A 25,002-nucleotide genomic window follows, 5' to 3' on the forward strand; every position below is an offset into this window, starting at 1 on the left:
CACACATTCGCTATCAGTACGAGAGCAATTCACCTCTAGAGTCAAGTTATTTCTCTGTAGGTACTTGAATCCAGTTAATAGTTGTGATGAGGCAAGCCGCCGCGGTCTGTATGTTCAGAACTCGACTTATGCTTCGTGCACGGCGGGAATTTACAACATTTTCCTGTTCAAGCGAACAGTGAACAACGAAATATCGTGCCAGAGCATTCATATCTCATTCCGACGACAATAATAACAAAAAATCTACACCAATATCCACGACTTTAGCCAGAAAGTTGGAAAACGCGCTGGTAAAGCGACGGCACGGCCACATGGAAAAATTGTCATGATTCGATCTCTTATTTATTTGCTCGCTTTTGAACACAAAAAATAGCTAGTTCCTTGTTGTACAATACACTAGCAACAAAGAAGGACTTGTCTTTTACCATTCGATGGTCGGCAGCTGCTTGCAGTACCGAAGAAATAAGTAAAAGAGATAGGAGGTAAAAAATACTCGCCACATTAGCATGTCAGCATGTTGCGATATTTTTTACCAATTCGTGGAACTAACTACATGCTACTAACCTTTTAAAAGTCTATCGATCTAATAATTAGTTTTTTTTTTGTTATGAACTTTGTATTCCAAAGCTAACCTTTATGGCTTTCCAGTGAGATACCTACCAAAAATTCAGTTTTTGAGATAGCTTCGTTAATTTTAAAGAGGGAACTATTTCGAGGTTCTCTAATTTTTAAAGAAAAAATACAGAAACTTTAAATTTATTGGGGAATGTTTATTATCATTCGAAAGAACATTCATCAGTCCATCCGTTGAGTACAATTTTCAATGAATTGTTCAATCATTTTGAATGGTGACTGGCGAATGACACGCGTAATGTTTTGCTCCAACGTTTTGTAGATCAAATGACAGCTCTTGAATCTCTTCAAGTTGCTCTTCTTTTCAAATGTAGCAATTTTGCTTGTTTACATGTCCTTTGAGCCAAAAATGGCTAAACAAATATTTGACTCGAAAACGTCAGATCTTTTTGATATTTTCCAGAGCCCATAGAGCGAAACGATGTCGCTTGGGAGGGTCGAGCGGCTTCAGTTCTTACACAAGCTGCATTTTGTATGCTTTCAATTTAAGATCTCTACGTAAACACGTCAGTCCGAGTTGCTGCGAACGGCGCCGAATCGTTAGATCGAATATTATCCAATAATGAATGATGGATCTCAAGATGGGTGATTGTGTTGCGAATAGTACGCTCAGTAGACCGATTATGTTGACCATTACTTGAGCGAACGGCGCGAAATACTTTCTTAACAAAACGTAAATATTTTCTTTATAAAGTTGAACGATTTATAAACGTTGTTCAGGCGTAAGTCTCTCATGATCAAATGCCAAACAAGACTGAACAAAAGTGACATAGTAGCTTGACACGCGTCATCTATCAAAAAAGGCTATTAAAAAAGTACCTTTACTTAAATCACCTGTTATATCATATCATTGGAGGTACACTCTTGGCCACGCAAAGCTTACCTCCCAAAATTTTCAAGTTTTGTGCATATTTGACAACGCTTTATAGCGGTATTTTTGCGATATAGAAATTTTTTATTTAGAAATAAGTTAGTGACATGATATTTATCAAAAATATTAAAAACTAAAAACAAAACATATTCAACTATAAACAAAATCATCTGAAAGTTAGTGAGCTTTACAAAATGAGCTCACAATGTAAGAAACTGAAATGCGATGAAAAAATTATATTTTTTATTTTTTTAATTTAATTTTTTTTTTTACTATATTTAAAATTAATTTTTTCATTTCTTTTTTTTTATTGGAACACGAAGTTTAATCGCGGTTTTACTTTAACAACAATAGAATCGGCCGCTTTTGTATAAGCAGAGAAAAGCTAATTTGCGTTTTACTCATTAAACGTAACAAGTTAAAAGCTATAATTATAATCAGATGATATCATTTATTTTACTAATGCTTACTAAAAACATAAAAAACCAAATCGAAGAAGATCCCAAACGAACGAAAAAGATCGAAAAAAAACTGAAAAAATTATAGTGGTAAGGTTTGCGTGTCCACGAGTATATAACTACATTACTTAAATGAAAAAACTTCATCAAAACTAAAAGCATATTTATATTTCATTGTTCTTCTCCAAAATTGTATGAACATATACATTCCGGCTTTATATTCAGTTCAAAGCTCTCGGACAAAAACAATATTGCCTGCCAAATTGACTTCATTAGAACGAACAAATACAAACAATAAAAAATAGAGATTTTTCAGCTAATAAATCCATTTATCAAGTCAGAGAGGCATTAAATGTGTGAGTGTCTAACAAGAATTAAAGACACACACACGAAGTCGAACAATAAAAGGAACACACGAACCAAAAAAATCAAATGTTGAAATCAATCATTATATATGATGTAAAAATAGATACACATGCAAATACCACTCTTTCTGGCTTCATAATATACCTTTTACATATGTATATGCCAATTTGGTATGTTTATGTAGATAAATGGTATAATTACATATGTAGATAAAGAGAAAGGGTGGACAAGATAAAACTGTTTCCGTTTGTAAAGGCTAAACTCTTTTTCACATATAAATTTTTTTTTTTAAATTTAATTTGTCGTTTCAAAGTACTAAGTGGATAAAATTAAGTGGTCATGGTGGCCACGATAAACATTCAAACATATACGGAAAATGTACAACCTCTATTTTACGAATCTCCGCTACTAAGGATGGCTGTAAGTATGCGCTACCTTAAACGACAAGTATTCATAATATTAGTTTTGATATTTTGGAAAGTATTGAGAGTATCAATTATGTTGTACTTGAATTAATTATTTGTTTTTATTTGCGCGCGACTTCAATCATTTGATGTTTCTATTGGTACGTAAACGATAAACACTTCAGAACGGCCATTAAAATGTCACCAGCGACGCATGGAAAATGAATGAGCGCAAGCTAAACAAAACAGTAATGTTAAAAAGAAGCTCACTGCGTGATACCACCACCATTATCTTTCCAATAAACAAAAGCAGCAACAACTATGATTTGCTTGCTTGGGTACATATGTACATACAGTGAGCGTTTGCTCTCCTACTTGCTAACAGCTGTTGATACAAGAGACACTTGGAATGTAGCAACTGAGAGTTATATTTCCACCAAGGAGCGATGTTGAGCATTTAAGTAAACGGGCGGCTACTGCGGTCAAGCAGAGAGTAACATAAATGAATAATGGCGGTTTATTGAAGACGAGAAACCCAGCCTCTTCGTTCCTTCCAACCGTATATAGCTGTTTCGTCAGTTTCTCTCTCGCTTTGACCCTCGCAAAAGCCTGTTTAGTTATTAGATGAGTGATTTCTTGGGAAGATATATCCATGGTTGACGTAGCATGAGGGTTTCACTCTAACAAATGGCAAATAAATTAAGTGTATGCCTTTGTCGGAAAATACTAGCATTATTTTGAGTGCGATTGAACTTGAGTCCACAGTGTACGTATTTATTATCGGACATTCATAAAGTTCGCTTCTACATAAGTTTCGAAATCTAAAGAACAATCTCTAATAAACTAAATATTGTTATTAAAACTTTATTTTAATTTTCAAAACTTGAGTTTATTTTTGGAGTTAATGTGAATGTTGAAAGTTAAGAATTGTTTTTGACTAAGTTAGAGTGTTTTACATATGTATAGGTATATATAGTTCATTTGGAAAAAATAATTATTAGAAACATGTTTGGGTTCGATTAATGATTAAAGCGATATAATGTATAGTATGTGTAACAAAACAGATTTGCGCAATAAATGAATATTGTGGTGATAAAATACCGGAAATACCTATTGCTTGTAAAAAACGTGTATAATTTTTAAAAGTCCTGTTTACTTTTTTTGCTTATAATTCTTTTGCAACATGTTGCTGCAACAAATTTTGTTCGTACAACTCCAAAGAATATAACTCACTCAAGTACACTACTGCTAATATAAAACCAAACACGTTTGTTATCAAATTATTCAAAGGCAAAATCCACTCATACTCAGAAGCACTCAGCTGACTAGCGATGAACGTGCCCAGAGAAGATGAATTACCCTCGCTGCTTAGTGTGTTTATGTCTAACTTCGCTGTAAATATACATATGTTTGTATTCGCATAGTGTTAACGAAGGCGAATTTATGTACGACGCCATATTTGTCATTAATACTCTCGCTCCCTCACATAGATCTGACAACCATGTTAAAGCAATATTCGCCGCATTCATCATACCTTTCAAGAGACGAATGTGAATATGAATATGCTGTGCTTCGCTGCCAAAACAAGACTCGCCAGAGTGGCGAGCATATACGCAATGACAATATTTCGCGACGAGCGCCTACTACGACAAAGTGAAGCCGGCGGGCTTTAAGTTATTAGTAAGATTAAGTCTTATATTAATTGTAAATAATACAAATATATAATCATATCACCGTTTCAATCGTCAAAATGACTTACAACCAATATACCTACATATGTGACTTGTGATGAAAATACACTCTGTTATCAGTATGTGAATATTTAATTGCACTGAAGCAAATCGTAAATTGGTGTAGAATATTCATTACTCGAGACTACCGAGAACAAAATAAGAAGAATACCAAAGCATAAGCGATTCGTTTTGCGAAATCTAAATACCAAATCTAAAATGTACCGACTTTGCACTAAATTCGAGTTAAATAAATTATTATCGCTGCTTTAGGACAATAATTTTCTTATAAAATTTTTTATTTATAAATGTTTTTATTTTATTTTCATATGTTGTAAGAAGGACTCAATAACAAGTTTTCGGATGTTAAATTTTTATGTTTTTGGCAACTCCGTTAGACTCGCATATGTAATACATTGCTGAAGAACTTAATTCATAGCATTCAACACTCACCCAAATAGTTAAACTGTGCTCTCGCTAACTTTACTATAAGGGCAATAAATTTTTAATGGAATATATACTACTGCAACAGACTGGAGAATTCAGAGAAAATCCCGTAAATAGGAAACTCTCTGATGGCAATATTCCAATGAGATTTGGGAGTTATTCAAATCTATACTCTCATACATATAAAAAAATATAAATAAATAAATGTCAACCACTTTTAGGAATGCGGATAGCGGGTTGTTAAAAAAAATATTTAGCTAAAAATTGAAATAATTGTTTTTGACACTATTGTTTGATGATTACGACATTTTCTTCAGCCTACTCTATTGCATTGAGCAGACTTCTGGAGTGAATACATACATAGTGGATATTTAATATTCCCTCGGTAATGCTTTAATTGCTACCACTCACAAAAACCAAGTCAGGGTGGAAGAGTCCTTGTAGAGTATGTACATACTTGTATATTTCATTGAATTCTGTAGTATATGTGGGTCATTCCAATGGGAATACAAAAGAAAGTAGTAAAAAGTTGGTACCAAGTGAAACAGGCGCTATTTCTTTATGACCTCGAGAAAATATAAAAAATATTCTTTCGGTTTAAACATACAAGGACAGAATATTTTCAATTACGATTCCTGCATGCTTTTTCATTGTATTTAATATATTATTATATAAATTGAACTCATGCAAAACTATCAAAAAAAAAATATACTAATATTTTAGAAATTAATTGTAATACGCAAAGTTATAAACAAAATAAATTAAAGTAACAAAACCGTAAACTATATTTACTACAATCAAATAGATGCTTTGACTTAAAAATATGGTTTCTGCCCTTATAGGTAGTGCTCTGACTGATTAAATCAATAAATCATAAAATATGGAGAAAAATAAAATTATTGATTTAGTTATAAAACTTAAAATAACAAATATGTCGACAATACAAAAGTTTAAATGGAATTTCCATTTGGGTCTTTTATACTCACGACCATTGTCTTATGATGCTTAGGAGTACTTTAACGCGAGAATAAAGGATGGAAGTAAATTAAATTGTTCAGATTCAAAGTATAAACAACTCATTTTATGATACATGCACATATCAGATTAGCAAAACATCGCGGTAAATGTTGATGAAATATTTATTTTAGGTTTCATAGCAATCAATGACATTTCTGCCAAATAACAAATCAAAGTATACATTAGTATTTAGTTCACGCTTGTCTTTCTGAAATACATATAGTGGAATCAACAATTTTTATCGTGAGTGAAGTGTTTAAAAAAGAAGTTTATTTAAATCAAAATTTTGGTCCCGAAACCATGTCGGCCCGGTCATCAACTGATGATCAACAAGTCAATAAAACAAAGAAATTGGTGCTTGAAAAATGATTATTAACAGTCAGAGATCTTACCGGCACCGTTGTTATATCGGAAGGATCAGTGAAAATTATTTTAAAAATGCATTTGGGTCTAAAAAGTGGAAGCACGATTGGTTTCGTGAGTGAAGTGTTTAAAAAAGAAGTTTATTTAAATCAAAATTTTGGTCCCGAAACCATGTCGGCCCGGTCATCAACTGATGATCAACAAGTCAATAAAACAAAGAAATTGGTGCTTGAAAAATGATTATTAACAGTCAGAGATCTTACCGGCACCGTTGTTATATCGGAAGGATCAGTGAAAATTATTTTGAAAATGCATTTGGGTCTAAAAAGTGGAAGCACGATTGGTTTCAAAATCACTCAGTTTTTTCAAAAAACAGCGTCGTGTTAACGTCTGCAAGACAATGCTTTCCGACTACCAGAACGTCGTGAAATGTACCATTATTGTCAATGAGTTTTGGTTGTATGCTTACGACCCGGTCTTTCGCAAAATTTAATTTAGCTCCGTGTGACCTCTGGCTATTCAGCAAACTCAAACCACTGCTTCAGGGAAACCGTTTTGAGTCAATAGAAGACATTTAACGTGAATCGCTATGCGCATTGAAGGCTATTCGGAGAATTGACTTTAAAAACTGTTTCGAGGTGGAAAGAACGTTGGCACAAGTGTATTCGGACCACGGGGATTTATTTTGATGGGGACGACATAGATTTTAAAAATAAATTAATAATTTCGAACAAAGTCTTACTATTTTTTGCTCATATTAGTATATCTTAATCCCAAACAATTTGCACTGATTGGTTAAATTGTTACTTGTCAAAAACCAATATCAAGTCACGTGTGTGCCCACAACTCAATATTCACTGTTAAGTTTTGTACTATTTTTCGATGCTTGCTTAATTGCAATTCTTGATTGTATGGCTAAGCTTTTTATATTCTCGCAACATGTTGCTAAAGAATATAATAGTTTTGTTCACCTAACGGTTTTTTCCATTGCCTACATTTAAGCGAAATACTACCACTAAAACGGCTGCAACTTTAAAAATAATGTGGGATGTGGAAAGGCTTCTTATAGAAATATTTTTGAGTATCTAAAATGTCAAAACATGTGAAAAAAATGAAGATATTTTAAAATTTCTAGACTAGAAGCGTCCCTTAATTGACTTGATTTTAATATACAAATTCCGGATACGAAGAAAAATATAGTTGTGTGTGTGCATGTGGCTATAAAATATGCCAATAATATGCCGCATCTAATTGTAATAAATTTAAGGTTTTGTAATGAATATCAAATTTGTAAGCATTTCTTTTAAATAAAGTTTTGTCGACACCTGAAGATATTTCCCGTCAAATTGTGTACAAAATTTTTGGTTACGCTCGAACTTAGCTCTTCCTTACTTTCTTTTTGTGATCCTTCTATATCTTCAATGACAATGAATTCTTATTTGCGTGTCCCTTTTAGTGTCCGGCATTCAAATTGGATTCTCTTTTTAGTTTTAAACTTAATTCTATATTTGTTTTATGTTGTTGTTGCAACGTATGTATATATGTGGAATGACTTATACGTTCGGCTTAAGTCACGACAGCGGCTCTGAAAAGCGAAACCTTTTTAAATTGTTCAGAAATAATAATGAAGTCATTGATTCCACGATCGGCTATATGTGAATTGCATAACTAAAATTTATTCCAAATAAAAAACAACAACAAAAATAAAAAGGTAACCAATGTGAATATTGTGAACGCAAAGTTATAGTTCGCTGGTGCTTTTACTTTTAGATTAGCTTTGTATACTTTCAAATAATACTCTAAAAATTTTCGGGGACATGAAGTTACATTGAATATAATTGCGTAAGTGTATATATATTTAGATAGGTTCAATAACTGTATGTCAAACAGTGTTTCCCTTTTAAATATTTTGTCTTATAATACTCCGGTGTCCGATGCGATATTATTTACTTAATCTGACAATCTACTTTATGAATGACACAGAATAATGTACCAATATATGATTATGTAAAAGAGTTGAAAATAAAAAGCTGTTTGCATTCTATTAATTAATATAATGTAACTAAAAATATTTCCGATGTATATTTTGTTATAATAAAAATATATAAATATGATATTCTTGCTGAGATTTTATTGTTTATCGTTTTACTCGTGTAAATATCTTTTTAACGTCACTAAACAGTTTATACAAATATTAAGTAACATGCCTTTGAATTTATGTACATTCATTGATCTTCTCCATTAGGTACACATATTTTTTTACCACACCAAACGGAGAAACGAAAATACCTGCTACCTGGTACTTTGCATCGCATCAGATTTGATAAAAGTTCTTTTAAATGAAAAAAAAAAACACCAAAATAAAGTAACAAAGGAAACATTTCACAGTTTGAATGTCGTTTTTGTGAAGGCCCGGCAAGTGCTTGCCATTATTCGTGCCTTATTTTTGCTACTTGGCGCAGCGGGAGAAAAATGTATTCCACACCCAAATATACACAAAGAGTATGAGTATTTGAAAACATTTAGACAGACAGGTACAAGAAAAACATAAAAGCAAACATTAACCATAAAAAATAATATGGAATATTTGTCAAAGCCCTTAGATGCGTTATTATTTAAACGCCAATTTTTTTATGTAGTTAATTTTTGGTATCTACAACGAGGTGTGTTTCATAACAGCTATCAAAATTAATTATACATATACTCGTATTACTACGGATGCATGAATTTCAACGCTACTACATGCATTTATAACATATATAAATATACATATGTTTTAAATAGTCCACCCGAATATAATGATTTGAATGTGCAGTAGAGAATGGATGATAAATGACAGCAAATTTGGGTGATTAAATAGCCTAAATCTAGTTATGAAGAAAGTCAATAGGTAAATGAGAGAGAAGAAAATGGAAAGATTCACAGAGAAATGAGAATAAAGTTTATTCTATGAATAATTTTGGATAACCCAGTAAACAAGAAATCGTTAACAGATTTAAATATTTTACCTATTTTCACCAAAAAAATTTTAAATATAAAAATGTGATTGAAGATATTTGTATGTTAATCAATTATATCTTATATATAAAAATAAGTTGGATTTTTGTCTGTTCGCTATAGCTGACTAAACCGTTGCATGAAATGAAAAATAGCCTGAACCAGTTTGAAGGGAATCCAATGAGGATGGTTTGTAAAGAAAAAAATTCAGTAAATGTTCATTTTTAACCGACTAACGAGCGTAAATTCAACAAAGCTGGAACACACTGATAAGGGCGAGTAAATTCTGTAAGGTTCGAGCAAAATGTACAATACCAAGCAGTGGTGGATTTACACTAGGGGCAGTCGAGGCTAGTGCCCAGGGCGGCAAATTTTCTAGGGCGGCAAAGTTTGGAAAGAAGAAAAAAAAGTGAGATCGGATACTAAGAATAGAATAGATCATGACTACAGAGACAGAAATCTCCTATTGAAGAAATGTTTTAAGAAGAGTAGTCGCTGCTACTAAAGCCTTAGCTACTCGAGGACTTCCATTCCGAGGAAGTGATGAAAAGTTTGGGGCACCAAATAATGGAAATTTTTTAATGCTGATTGAATTTCTTGATTCTTTGACCCATACCTAAAATAGCATATTCGAAAATTTGGCAATAAAGGATATGGCAGTACGAGTAACTTATCAAAAACTATCTACGAAGAGTTTATACAACTTTTATCAGAAAAAGTATCTTCTATCATAGTTCAAGAAGTCAAATCAGCGAAATATTATGCGATTATTGTAGACTCCACACCTGATCCGACCAACTTTCGTTTGTTATCAGATAGTGCAAAAAAATGGAACGCCTGTTAAACGTTTTCTGTGTTCATTGAAAAATCTGGACATAAAGTTGAAGATCTTGATCTCACCGACTGTCGAAGTCAGTCATATGATAACGCTAACAATGTATCAGGAATTTATTCAGGTTTACGGGCAAGAATTCATGAAATTAATGATTTTGCAGAACATCATCCTTGTGCTGTTCATTCTATGAATTTAGTTGGAGTTCACGCAGTAGAATGCGCGCCAGAAACTTCTTTACTGCATCGACGCACCGCTGGGAAGTTTTACAATTTCACACTGGAAAAAGAATTGCGTTACAATCTTTATCTGCAACCAGATGGTCAGCTCGTTATGAAGCTGCTCATGTACTTAATTAACATTTCGACGAAATAATTGAGACTTTGATTATTATTGAAGAAAATATGGCAGAAAATGCAATTGCAAGACAAGAATCTAAAGGTTTATGAATTCAAATGGAGCGACTTGAAACAGCATTTATGCAGATACTTTGGCATTTTTTACCCTCACGATTCAATGCTGTTAGTCAAAGATTTCAGAAAGTTGATTGTAGCATTGCTGACGTAATCGACGATTATCGTGGTTTTATCAAAGTTGTTGCTGATACGAGAAATGAATTCGAAATCTATGAAAAAACTGCTTTAAATATTTCAGAGATGAAAGAATATAAAACGACAGTTTCTAGAAACAGAAAGAGAAAATTACATGCTGATGAATCACGAGATGGAGGTCGAGACGACTTTAGAGTCAATACTTTTAATGTCATTCTTGACAATCTAGATTCTGAATTGCGAAAAAGATGTGTTGCATATGAAAAGATTCATGAAAAGTTCTCAGTTATTATTGAACTTGGCAATTTGGATAATAGAGAGATTCGTATCAGAGCTTTACAAAGTGTTTATTCTTCAGATCTTGAGTCCTCATTGGAAGACGAATTTGTGCACTTCCATGCTTATTGTACTGAAAAAAAGATGGAACAAAATTTGCCTTCCGATATTCTGAAACTTTTGCGTGCAAACGACCTTTATACAGAGTTCCCGAACGTAGAAATTGCATATCGAATATTTATTGCTTTAGCGCAGAACGATCGTTTTTTTGTTGAAAAGAGTTAAAAACTACTTACGTTCTACAATGAGTGCAAATAGACTCAATAGTTTAGCTATTTTATGCATCGAATCAGATGTACTTCAACGTTTAGATTATGAAGATTTAATAGACCAATTTGCAGTTCAAAAAGTCAGGCGTGTTTGCCTGTGAAAAAAATTATTGTAATACAATTATTAGTTAAGCTCAGTGCAAAATTTGTAGTTTTAAGAACAAGAACCTATATTTTTTATATTATACTGATTATACATATGTATATATAATAAATTATTTGCAATACGTTAAATATTTTAATTTTTTAAAAACATGATGTCAAATCTAAATAATTTTGAGTGAAATTTCATTGACGGGGCGGCATTTTTTCCAGTGCCCAAGAGCGGCAAAAATATATATCCGGCCCTGATGCCAAGTGAAACATGTATCCCTTTGTGAAACGCGCGTATAATGAGATAATTTAATATAAATTCCAATATGACGCGTACTGGATTTATACCTGCAAGGCTGCCTCGATACCAGTCAAAAACTCCTCGTACTATATACAAGTAAGAATTAATTGTTGTTGGTTAGTCTCGCTAAAGCTGGAGAGCAGCTGGACCCATGGACTAACTTTGTTCTTAAACTATTTGTGGAAGTCCAGAAAAGATTTAAAAGGTGAATAAACATGAAAATGCTGGATCCTTTTGTTTTTCCTTTGATGTACCCTTCATCGTTCCAAAATCACATTGAGAGAATAGTTTCTTAGAATTTTTCCAACTTTCTAACACATACATATTTATTCTCAGGAGGTAAAAAATAAATATAACTTTAGTTTTTCCGCCGTTCAGAATCAAATTGGAAGAATGATTTTAATTATGTAGATTCATAAATCTTAAGGTACACAATTATCGCTAAGTAATACAAATATTATATTTGTGATTTGACAACCATCGGATGCTTTGTGATAGTGACGTTTCAAGTTTTGTGCTCTTTTTTGTGTTGAACCTTTGTGATTGTGACAATTTACTGCAAAACGGGATATAACTTTCCTCTCATTAATTAATTACAAATTACGATGCTGCCCTGAGTTAGGCCCTCGCAGTGACTCTAATGTACGAAGGGCTATCTCGCGTGCTAGCTGAACTATTGACCAGAGAGAGACAGATCAAGAAAATAGATTATGTTGTACTGAACGGTAGGTAAATTTTTCCACAATAGGTCCCTCTACCAGATCCTTAAGGCTCTTTAGTTTCTAGGTTTGGAAATGATTCTAAGTACTTCTTGGCCAACAATCAAAAATATAAAGGCTGTTTCCATATGACGACTTTTGGCCATACACATATTATACAGGAACATTTCCATAAATTAATCTCAGTCATTGCAAGTTTCCGGAATCAACTTGGAGTCATCTTTGTTTATTAAAGCACCACAATACAAAACAAAAATATAGTTTAACAGGAAACTTTAAACAATACAAAGTTTGCTGGGTCAGCTAGTATATAAATAAATAATGTATATGATTTACATATATATATATAATATTGCAGAAAGTCAATATTGGTGCTCACGAACGTGAGCAGCGTCTACGGAATGACAAAGAGAATGCAGACATTATCATAACTTAAAATGAAATAAGATTGCATTCCACCCTTTACAAGTGTTTTCAAAAAGTTCAGCGAGAAAATCTTTGTGATGAATAACATATAATCTATTTAGAGGCATACTTTTATTGTGAGAAGCTATCAAGTCGCATTTAAAGCTTAGGAAAAAAGGTGTGCTATCACCCAAAATTAACTTAAAAGCAAAATTATTGCGTAACTTAGCAACAAACTAAAAAACAGAACAGGTGGGAATTTAATACCAATGCTTTTCAATAAAAAAAATCCATATTGTGTTGACTTGCACACCGTTGGCTGAGTGCGTGTTGATTACATTGGAACAGTACGATTTTTCTCACTTTGAGTTTTTCAGAGCTCCAAAATTTGCCTTTATTGAAATAATGGTTTCTATGGTTCTGCTTGTAAGCTAGAATCAGCAAAATACGAACTTCAGAAAAGGAAGTGTGCAAATATAAAGAAGTATATTCACATACATATCTATAATAAAAGAACATTTGTGTATGCTTCACTCTATCCCTAAGTATAGACTAATTCTTAATTACATCTCTGCTTATCTCGTCGTGCCCAATAAATTCGAGTATTGTAATAAGAATGAGGATTTGAATAAATCAAATATAAATTATATATACTCTATGACTGAAATGGTGACACTATATGTAAATCTTTATACAAACTTATATGTATATAGTATAAGGTATACTGGCGCGTTAGGGCTATCGATCAATCCTTTACATGGATCAATGGCTAATAATGTACACATATTTTCCAATATAACTCTGTACACGTGACTGAAACTTGCAGATTTAAACTACAATCATGTAAATATAGCGCTTTCATTTATTAATATATAAAATGTATGTAAAATATACAATAATGTATAAATAATAATATCTAGTTCAAAGTTTGAATTAGTATTGTGCACGTTAAATCAGACGGCTCTTAAATATTAATCAAGATCTTCAATTATAATTTCTACTGTGTGAAGCATGTACAAAAACTATCACAAAACTTTCAAATGCGCACTGATTTCAATAAATCAGATGTATAAAGGCTCTCAATTAAAAATATCTGCTCCTTGCACGAAACTGTTTTATTAAATACCTACTACTGGAAGAACAAACTTTGTTGTCATCTCCTTCTAAAGTTCTGAATTATTTATTTCTCTACAGGGTGTGCAGCGTTTACATATACTAATGTGACATGTGTCTGCGCTGAAAAGATAAAATAAAAGAGCATATGGAGTATGGACAGGAATATTAGCATATATCATACACACGTAACATATAAAAGCCGTATAGTTCAGAATTATCAAAAAATTATACGAAAGGATTCGCATTAAAAGCAAATAATAACCAAACTAATTTTTTTTGAATGCTTTCCGTTTTCTTTTTAAATTAAATTACAATATATTAAATATAAACAACTTTTTTTACTGATTATACCGAAAATTTATGTTTCCATAATTATAAAAGTAAACAAGTTTAGCTGTATACCGCACTATTTTGACCATAATACAAGTATTTTTAGTCAATACTACTGTCAGTTTATTTTAGGAATTGTTTTCGTTTGAAGTGATTTAAAATGATTTCGCCTTTTTCGCAATGTGTAAGAGGAATGGCTGGATAACACCACATTACCAAATTATAATGAAATTGGTCTAGTAGTTACTGAGATATGGAGTTTTATCTAAAGGTGGGCGGTGCCACGTCTATATTAAATTTTTAAACCTTTTCCTATAAAGCTCTTCCCCACCATCTGAGTTGCGAAGTTTATTGCTTCTGAGACATTAATTCAGTTAGTTATCACACTTTCAGTACTTTTCAACATAACTGCTATATGGGGAGTGGGCGTGGCTATTATCAGAGTTTACTCTTCTCTAAGAGTATGAAACATAAAGATGCTTCTTCCGAGCAAATTTGGTTGAGTTAGCTTTAGCGGTTTGAACTATTAAACCATTTTCAGAACAGAGCTATTCCCATTTTTTTTTTTAATATCAGTCAACAAATGACACTTCCATATTTTAATATAGTGCTAAGTTACGACGCTTTATATGTTTTTGTTTAATGGCGTTATACAGGCGTGGCAGTATTCCGGTCGGTGGGTGCCAGGGAATATATGTGGCAAGTTTCATCAAGATATCTCAATTTGTACTCAAGTCACAAACGAACAGGTAAAAGTTACAAATATGCAAACATATATGCACACACCAATGCATATATAGATACAGGTAAAGCTAATAAAAGCGTGCGTTTGTTACTTTCTGCCATTTAACTAATTTGCAGTATCTCAATAGAGCAATTAAACTACGTTGGCAGCGGAAATAAAGTGGCCGACTGTACTACAAACTCACACAGTACACAATTGTGATAACTGGCCATACGAAGCGTCACGCTAAATATGTGAGCATATTCATTCACTTAAACAAACAAATAACAAGTCCATAAATGCTTTCGCAGCCCTAGCAAAAACCACGTTACTAATCATGTTTATGTTCTCCGAAAAGGCTGACGATTTCGGGAGTTCTGCATCTCATGTAGCCATGTGCTCGTGCTATAATACACATATCAATTTTGCAAATACTCCACCAGCCCAAAAGCATGATTAAATTAACGAGAGTTGAGCGGGTGACTGAGAATGCTCAGTGCAGTTTGTGGGCTCGAAACAGAACTACTGCCCGAAACATGCTCACACAGAACCATTCATACTAAGTGTTACTCTCAAAACAATTGCTTTGTAGATGGCTCCTGTCTGTGCCAGCCAAAACAATAGTTATTCGTTAATTGCAGCTTTAAAGTATTTCAGGCTACTACAAACAACCACACGCCTTTTAATAGGATATTTGACCGTTAACGAAGGGTTCAGGTGTTAGAAAGGAAGCGGTAATATGTTACAATGTTGCTCCGTAATTAGTATTCTCACTAAGATTTTAATTTATGTAACTGTTTTGATTTTATAATACCTATTTTTTTATATATCAATATAATATAATGATAATTGTCGACATCAATTCGCGATTTTTATACTCTTGAAACATGCTATTCTAGATTATAATAGTTTTGTTCACTTAACGATTCCTTAACCACCCCCACGGACACTGTGATAATGGATGAAATCGGAGGATAACCCCGCGTACTCCCTATATAACGGTACTATTACAATTTACTAAAAGCCCAATAAATGAATAAATAAATACGACAGATATCGTACCGACCACATTGATTCTTTCACTTTCCATTATGCAAATCGAGCACCAATTAATGTATCGGGATAAAACTTTGCGCGAAAATACCTCTAAGGTCTGCCACCTTATTATCAAAAATGCCCAAATTCAATTACAAACTTTTGATCGAAAATATTGGCCAATCTGTGGGATTAAACGTTCGGTTATACTCGAACTTAGCTCTTCCCTTCTTGTTTTTATGTTTTTGTATCACTACAAAATTAATGATAAATGTAAGTAGACATCACTCTACCCTCATTCTTAAGATATCAAATGCATTACATTAATACATGTAATTTAAGAATATTCCCTTTCTTACTACAATTCTGTTAACTGAGTGGTTTATGGGCTTCTATAGCATCGTTGTCGAATCAATTCGCTCATTCGATGAACATAGCCGAATAAATAAATAAATTGTTTTTTATGTAATATGGGGTTAATCTTTGTATACACATATTGAAGACTATTACACTGGTGTAAGAGTTTCAGTTTTGCTTTGGTAAACCGCATTCATTTATTTTATTTATTAATTTTCTAATGGATTTTACGTTTCTCTTAAGAACTTCTAAGCCAAGCACAGGGTAAAATGTTTTTTATGCATTCATGAATGTATGTACACAAATAAAGTGAAGGCGAACAGTAAAGGTTTTTTTTATTTAGCAAATTATTGGCAAAGGGACCCTTGGAATTAGTAAGAAGAAATGTGTATGTGTCATTAGTCATCAGGGTGTATAAATATATATGTATTCAGATATCTCCTCTGTATTGAAATTAATAAAACGTTCGAGTAGTGTTTTTTTAAGAAATTATATTGATATTTTTGGCTTACTGGTGCATATTATAACAGAGATACATATAAAGAATATCTTTCCAAAAATTACCACTTGCCTTATAACTACCGAAGGCCTAATTCTGGAAACATTATTATCTAGAATATTAAATGATGTCATCACTATATATGTATGCATAAAATTTATTTTAAAGCCTAGACCATGGATTTCAACAAATTTTAGTTGCCTTTTCGAAAATAGGGTACAGGATTTTCCTCTGAAAGCTACATAGTACGTTCGTTTTGAAAGAGATAATATAGGAAAAATAATTGGAGTCTTATCGCCGACTACACGAACTAGTTTTATGAAAATCAAAAAGTATTTATTTCGTATATTTATATGATGATGACAAAAGGCCATTTCATTACACACGTTATGACCTTTTCGGAATTTGGCGAATTTTTCGAAAGCTTATGTAATATCTTCTAACTCATATGTTTTGGTATTGTTTTAATATTCTACTTACATATAGGTGCGTGACCATAACACATTTGATATATTAATTTAATCACAACATGCAAACATAGTAATATTTTTGTTCTGCTGTTTAACAAACGCATGTAAGTAATAGTTACCTTAAGTTGCCAATTAAATATTTTAAAGTACAACAAATCGCTGCATTGTCTTTTGCTCTGCTCTTTACACTTTAAGCTCATATTACTTTGGTGAAATTAATACATGTACATATATTTATACTTATATGTATATCAATATCACTAAATCTCACATGCGCATGCATTTCGTTACTGAGCTAATGTTACCTATGTTCATTGTATTGTTTTATATTTATATAAAATGTTATTTATAAGAGCCATAATGCCTTTATTTGAATTTAGGGTGATAACATAATGAATAATGCGCTATCGTCGAAAACATTTAAAAGTACAACATCTAAAATTTAATGATCACTTGAATTTGTTACCTTCTGCTCTCGATGCCCAGTGACTTGTAATAACGACAACAAGCCCATCGTCGCTCCTTCGGCAATTGAATTTGACTTTTCTTTTCAAAAATAATATTTACGTTGGAGAGGTGAACTAAACACACAATCAATAATTAACACAAAATTCAAAAAAGCTTTTTTAATATACTCCTTAATGTATGTAAATATTTTTATTTAGTTTTTAAAGTATGGAGCAGTAAAAGCGCTTGTGTTTAGTGGTTTTGTGTATGTGTGTCGATTTTCTTTTTTATGGGAAATAGTGATTTTAATATCAAAAACTAATTTACAATATAATTCTTATATTGATGTAGGTGTGAGTGCATAAAAGTCTGTGAAATTTTTGTGTGAGTGGGTCAAAAATAGTTTTGTGAGTGTGTTGCAAAACTTAACGCTTAAGCCAATTTGATAGTTTCATAAAATATCTATTTCATAATAAATGCCGATAAGATTTCTTTTTGTAAAAGTGTACTTTCAAAAATCAAAAGATTAATAGAAAAAAAACAGGGATAAGTTTAAAAGTAAAATTCCAAATTTTCTTTAGAAAAGCGATATCTATGTGAAGAAATGAAAATCGCTGGCTTATGGTACAAACGTCCACTTTAAAAAATTAAAATTTCATTTTTAAAACACCTGCTATATTTGATTGAAGTTGTAGCGACCTCAAGTCGTAATTTCCAAAAAAAATTTCAGAAAATTTCTTACTTAACAGTCCACGATTTATTTTTTTTTACACAAGTTAAACGTTTTCTTTAATAAAAAATATAATTTTTACGTTTGTCCACTGAGCCAACGACATATAATTTTATGAATTAATTTTGCATTTCAAGCCAAAACGAAGAGTAAGAACCTTTCAGTAAATTAAAAACAAAAATAATCATAAACTTTGGGCTATGTTCGTATATAAATATGACTTGCAAAATATAATTAATACAAAACAATATTTAACGGGGTTGTACAAATCAAAAATGTTTGGTCGGTTTTATACGGTTTTATTTTGGTACTTACCTAGCCAATCCGGAAGAAGTGAGCCCGCAAGAGATTCTGAGTATCTCTTACCTGAAAATAAAAGAAAATGATGTTAAAAGTATTCAAAATAATGTGTGTACAAAGAACAAATTAGAGACAATAATACTAGACTATATCTAACCTCATATTTAAGTATAATAACAAATCATTTATTAAAAGTCGCCTATCGGTTCTAAAAGAAAACAATAATTTCTTAAATGGAGAACAAAAATTTACAAAGAGGGCAGTTTGTAACAATGGTATAATACATTTTTTGTGACTTTTTGCCAATAATATTTCTTACAAAATATGTCTTAGAAGACGGATGCATATATGTATACATAAAGCTGTGCAGAGTTCTTTCAAACATATATTACAGCACCTCCGTTCGTAAATAAAACATTAATAAAAGTCGGCGCAGATAAATGGCATTTACTCTACCTTAACCGTGACTCGGTTGGCTGCTATAAAACGCATCTGACACATCATACTACGCACGATAAGACCATCGCATTGGTCGATGGATTTACATTGGTTACTTTCATACACGTGCATTTACGTACTTAGAATATATGATAAAACATATTTAAGAGGAAAGTGTGAGGCAACAAGGCATATATTAAAAGACGCTCTATATCGTTAGCCAGTAGCATTAAATCAACATAATTAACAGCGAGATGTATTTTTGTTCCACAAGTCCCAACGCAATTTATCCGAGACACACATTGCACTTGGCGAATAGAAGCATGAGTTCGAGTGTGAGAGCGTAGTGAGTGAAGTTGCGGTCTAGGACAGCCAAATTCTTATCTATTATCTCTTCTTGCAGCAGCCACCTACATCTTACAGGCACGTAATCTTAGTTTATATATGTATATATATACGCATAAATTTAGTTCGTCTCAGTATGCTCCTCGCCTGCTCATAGAAAGCGCGTGTTATGCGTCAGGTGCGCATATTAAAAGTAAATTTAGTGCAAACATGCAAATTTACACAATTATATATATGTACAGTGACTCGCGAATTTGATAATGATTCAACTAAAAATTCTTTACTTTTTCCATTCCGTTTTAGATATGCATTCAAGCACAAATCCGACTGAGTATTTATATTGGTTGGTGTTTGAGGTACCGTTACCAATATGTTTTACGCCCTGCGATATAGTTATTGATATAAAAGACCATGGAAAGTCAAAAAACCTCTATTCACTGATACACACAGGAAGTTACAGCTAAATTTCGCGAAAAATACAAGACCTAGAATATGAAGTAGTGGGAGAAGGCCCTATGGTCCGAACGAACGAGACTAAAATAATTCGTTTGGGATCGGATGGATGAAGCAAGGGTGCGAACCTGCGCTGAAGTTTGGTGGAAGCGCCATTATGGTGTGGGGATGTTGACGAAAATTGAAAGACAAATGACGACAGGATCTTATATTGAGATTCTGCGCAGACATTTGTTTCGCACCGCAGGAGACTTAGGTAAAAATGGGGCGGACATTCTTTCAATAAAAGAATCAAAGTCGTCGCCAAAATTGGTCATAAGAAAATTTAATAATACCTTTTAACCGTTATTTTTAAGTCACAAAATTAACCACAGTGAAATATTTTATATTTAGTTTCCCTATTGTTTTTATTTGTTGTTGTTTAAGGAAATTTTAATTGTGTTTGATTATTTTCTACATCAAAATATCTACGTATTTTTGTCGTTGATTAGGATCAATTTTTTGGGTCAATATATATTGAAAATTATGTATCTTTTAAAGTCTGAACCCTCACTTTCACTGGTATCTAATGCTTTCCGTTTGTGTGACATTGCGTATATAAAAATTTGCATTAAATCTAACGTAAACAACTTGGCGTCATAAAGCGTAAGGAATAGGAAATGGTAAAAAATGGTAGTGTACAAAATACTACAGAATACAGATATTAGGAGCTTTTTCCGTTCGTTTTGATAAGAACAGTCCTTACTAATTCATAGGAACATATGTATCTTGAAAGGCGGAACGGTTTATAGAAATCAATTGATAACAATTAAGAAAGCTAAGTTAAAATTAATTTATACTCTCGTAATTTTCATAGAAGGCAGCCTGGGAAATCCTTTCAAGTGAATTGAATATTTAAAAGTGTTGCGAAAGACATGCATTATTTGAAGAAGTTGTATGCATTATTAAATAATTTTAACTAACCTAAAAAATTGAATGTCAAATAGAAAGTCTAAATGGATGGAAATCACTTTATAGCGTTTACTACGGAAAGGAAGATCTGGATGATTACATTAATTTTCGCCATTACTCTAGTAGTATACTCGAGAACATGATTGTAATCAAGTAAGTGTATGAATGTTAGTATGAAGATAACTTATACACTGACCGTGACTATTCTAAATATTGTATTTTTTGGGAATTTGGAGTAATACGACAAATTTCACACATTTTGGAATTATATCCAATATTATAAGTACATATGACCGATATATACGCTTCACAATAAACGGAAAGTTTGAGATATGGTGAGGGGGTAGGAGTATTATTGATCCGATGTTATTCATTTAAGGCACAAGGATACACTTTTATAAAAAAGAGACGCTTACTCGTTAATGAATTACAGGGGATAAAAAAATATTTGTTGAATTCAGCTATATATCAACCAATCTTTATGAAATTTTACACAGATCTTCGACATATAACTTACAAGGTCTTGAAAGAAATTTTTACTTTTGGAATAAACCAAGTGAATAAAATATTTAATTTTTTATATGGATAAAAAAAATTGAAAATAGCCCGCTTTTTATTGACGAAATATCAAATTAAACTTATCTCATTTTTACTTCGCAATTTGTTCTCGTAGAATAACAAAGTAGAACATACATACATAGGTTTCAATAATAAAATTTAAACATGCATTACACCGGTCAACACGATTTTTGGGTCTGACATCTACATGTTAAATTTTAGTTTCTCCTATGACAAAAATAAGGAAAAAAAATTTTTTCCCGGTTAAAGTTTGCTTTCGTAGAAATTAGAGCAATTTTTCGATTTTTTTTTCGACGAAGTGAGGTACCCAATTTTCATTTTGATTACTGACTTTTAGGTTAAAATAGGCTTCATAGGCTTCGCAAAGTTCCAAATTTGTTGATAAAGCAAATTTTTTACTTCTAACTTTAATAAATTCACCGCAAATAAAACAGAATAAATCAATATCATTTTTACACTGACTTGATGCCATTTTTTAACTGAGTAATACACTAATATTGTTGTTACAGCTATAATAAACAGGTTAACATTCACTACTGTGCCTCTTACAAATAATAATACTGTTTACTTTCGGGTTAATTAAAGTGCTGCCATCTTTAATTTATGAAATAAATTAAAATATACTTATCGATGTAGATCAGCCCAAAGCAAACTTTAAGAACTAAAGATTAATATTTAAGTGTTTTTCAATGTCTAGAATCAGAATTCAAGCATGAGAACAGAAACCCCAAAAAAAATATTTTTTTTGTTGACCGGTGTTATCAATACTAAAATACATGCCATGTAGGTACCGTAATATCAGCTACCTCAGTATTAACTGTATATGTACATATCTGAAATATACACAGGAACTTCGACGGCATCGAATGCTCTTCTAATTCTACCACTGTCATCATAAGTCTTAGCCACCTATAGTTGTATTTTATTTGCCATTCTCATACACAAACGTACTAAAATATCTCCAACTTTACATAACGCATACTTGTATTGTATTAGTTAGGTTCAATACTACAAGAATAGACGAGTGGTATTTTTATAGACGAATCCATACGATGACAAATATGTACATAAGTACAGTGTAATATCTTCTCTAATAGATTTACCAAATGGAGTAATGAGAGTTGTTTTAAATAAATTATCATTTGAGTTAAAACGCACAGTATATGAAGTGCACGTACTACTGTAGACGAAATTGTTTGCCAAGACGATAAAAAAGTGGTCAATAAATAAATTGGATATTCATGATTTTATGTATTGTATACACATATGAATGTACCAATCCAATCAATGTTTATGTAAAGCTTATTAGGAATGTGGAGCTGTAAATTTGCTATTTTTTTGCTGCATTCATGGCTTAAAAATAAAAAATTAATTTTTACGTTCACATTAATATGCTTGCTTAAATATTATTTCAATGAATCCTATGCTGTAGCTCGCAAGTATTAATCAAATGTCCTACTTCTATATGTAATTTATAAGTACTATATATAAAATCCATCTAGTGAAAATTGTAGCATCTGTATTTTCACAAGAAGAGCTTCCGATATATTGTCGGAGGCGATCATTTATTAAATAACACAGATAAATATACAATTACACACTTAAGTGGTTAAGCGGCTCGTTTCTCGCCCCGATTGGATTGCTGAAGTCTGGATATCGATGGCGAGCATTGTTTGCTGCTGTCTAAAGTTGAAATTGCTTACTTGCAAGTAGTATGTATGTACATGATATGAACGTACTCTGTGGGGCGATGCTGAATAAATCTATGATTGGCTTTTTAGCTGTGTTTTAAAGACATTTTAACAAATGTAGTGACATATACATATAAGTTCATATATATGTATGTATATGTTTATATGTTAAAATATTTATGTACATATAAATATATGGACTGCTTCTTGTAAATTGATATATACCATTCAAGATGTTGCAGTATATATACAATATTATTTAAAAACATTTTAATTTTTAAGTCATAAAATGCTCATGTAAAGTTACTAAAATAGATAGATATATACACAACTGCTGTGCCTTCATTACCACAATCCCTTCCAGCTTCAACCTCTAACCACCCTCTTTACCCGGTAGCCATGCGTTTAATTTATTTATTGGTGTTTCATTGGTGAATTTATGCATTTCGAATCCCAGTGTCGAATAAATTTAGTCGAATGTGAAAATTGTGCATTTTGGCATAGACTGAATTTGCCATTCTATACACACAGGCAAACTTTCATGCAGAGTGTAAGTGAGCATACACATTTTTATGCGTTGTTCCAGATTACAGTATGTACACATATGTGTGAGCGTATTAATCGTGGCGGGATTTTCATTTTAAAATATCACATGGCAATATGGCATTCGGAATAAACTAAAATAAAAAAGCGCCACTCAAAACAAAAAACAAAAGCCAAATGAAATAAAGAAAGTGTAAAAAGCTGCGGCAGCGGAAAAACGAACTTAAAAGCAATGACAAATAGTGTGCTGAGATAAAAGACACGCATGCTCGCATATGCACATACATTTAATGTGTGTGTATGCATACGCTTTCATTTAAACGTATGTATTGCCATGAGCCGCAGCCGGTGGGCGGGTGTAGCAGGCGCCGCGATGCGATCTGATGCGTTGCGGTGATTTATTTGCATATAAATGGGGCGAAAATGCAAAGTTATACTCACACTTAACAGTACTAATACTTATTCACAAATATACAAATGTTTCCATTTATACAAATCTACAATACATGTGCATATCTACGTTTGTTTGGTGCAACATTTGTGCAAATGTATAGTTTTGTGCATACTAAGTAAAGCACATATGCAACTGTCATCAATCCAAATCTCCGTCCATACTCGTATATAAACAACAGATATGCATATACATACATATATGGTAGGGGTTTGTTAGTACAATGCGGCATTCGAAATCGAAGTACAAAATGATTCTGCAGCATATAATGTAGAAGTATATGTAATCTACGATAATTAAACATATAATTTTAATCTTTAAAGATGATTGGATTTATTAAATTTTCATTATTAACATCAATAACTTCATTCAGTAATTATATCTATATAATAGGTGAATCATTTAAAAATTGGCGCTGGAGTGAAAAGAATTTTGTAAAATTACCAAACCTTTTTAAATTAGTAGAAGTGAATATGTTTATATCAAAATACGTAAGGAAGGACTAAGTTCTCAGCAATTAAAGCAAGAAATACTCGCAGGTGTAACTTCGAGAACGTCAATTGCAATGCATAGGAACAAAGCGTAATGTTGTGTAATGCATCCGTAATATTTCAGACATTGCATCATGTTTTGAAAAGCGTTAACTAATAGTCAATGCGGAGTCAGTTGGATTGGAGTTGCTCATTTGTGGGAATTGCCGATACCTAACCACTATTGCATATAAAACAAATAAGCAACGATATTAAAAAAA

At 32.2% G+C, this 25,002-nt stretch overlaps 1 protein-coding gene across 5 annotated transcripts in view; it reads right to left on the reverse strand.

Annotated features, from left to right (window-relative positions):
* LOC105226092 (homeotic protein ultrabithorax) overlaps positions 1-25,002 on the reverse strand; it is a 124,685-nt gene that overhangs the window by 63,223 nt on the left and 36,460 nt on the right. For 4 of the 5 annotated variants that reach the window (XM_011204861.4, XM_011204862.4, XM_029550126.2 and 1 more), the window contains one exon: positions 18,816-18,866. The exons of the other annotated variant lie outside the window; for it this stretch is intronic. In XM_011204861.4, the coding sequence (XP_011203163.1) occupies positions 18,816-18,866 (51 nt within the window). The remainder of the gene's footprint in view (positions 1-18,815; positions 18,867-25,002) is intronic. 5 annotated transcript variants of the gene reach the window in all.

Source organism: Bactrocera dorsalis, chromosome 2 (assembly GCF_023373825.1).
Source record: "Bactrocera dorsalis isolate Fly_Bdor chromosome 2, ASM2337382v1, whole genome shotgun sequence".
NCBI lineage: Eukaryota > Metazoa > Arthropoda > Insecta > Diptera > Tephritidae > Bactrocera > Bactrocera dorsalis.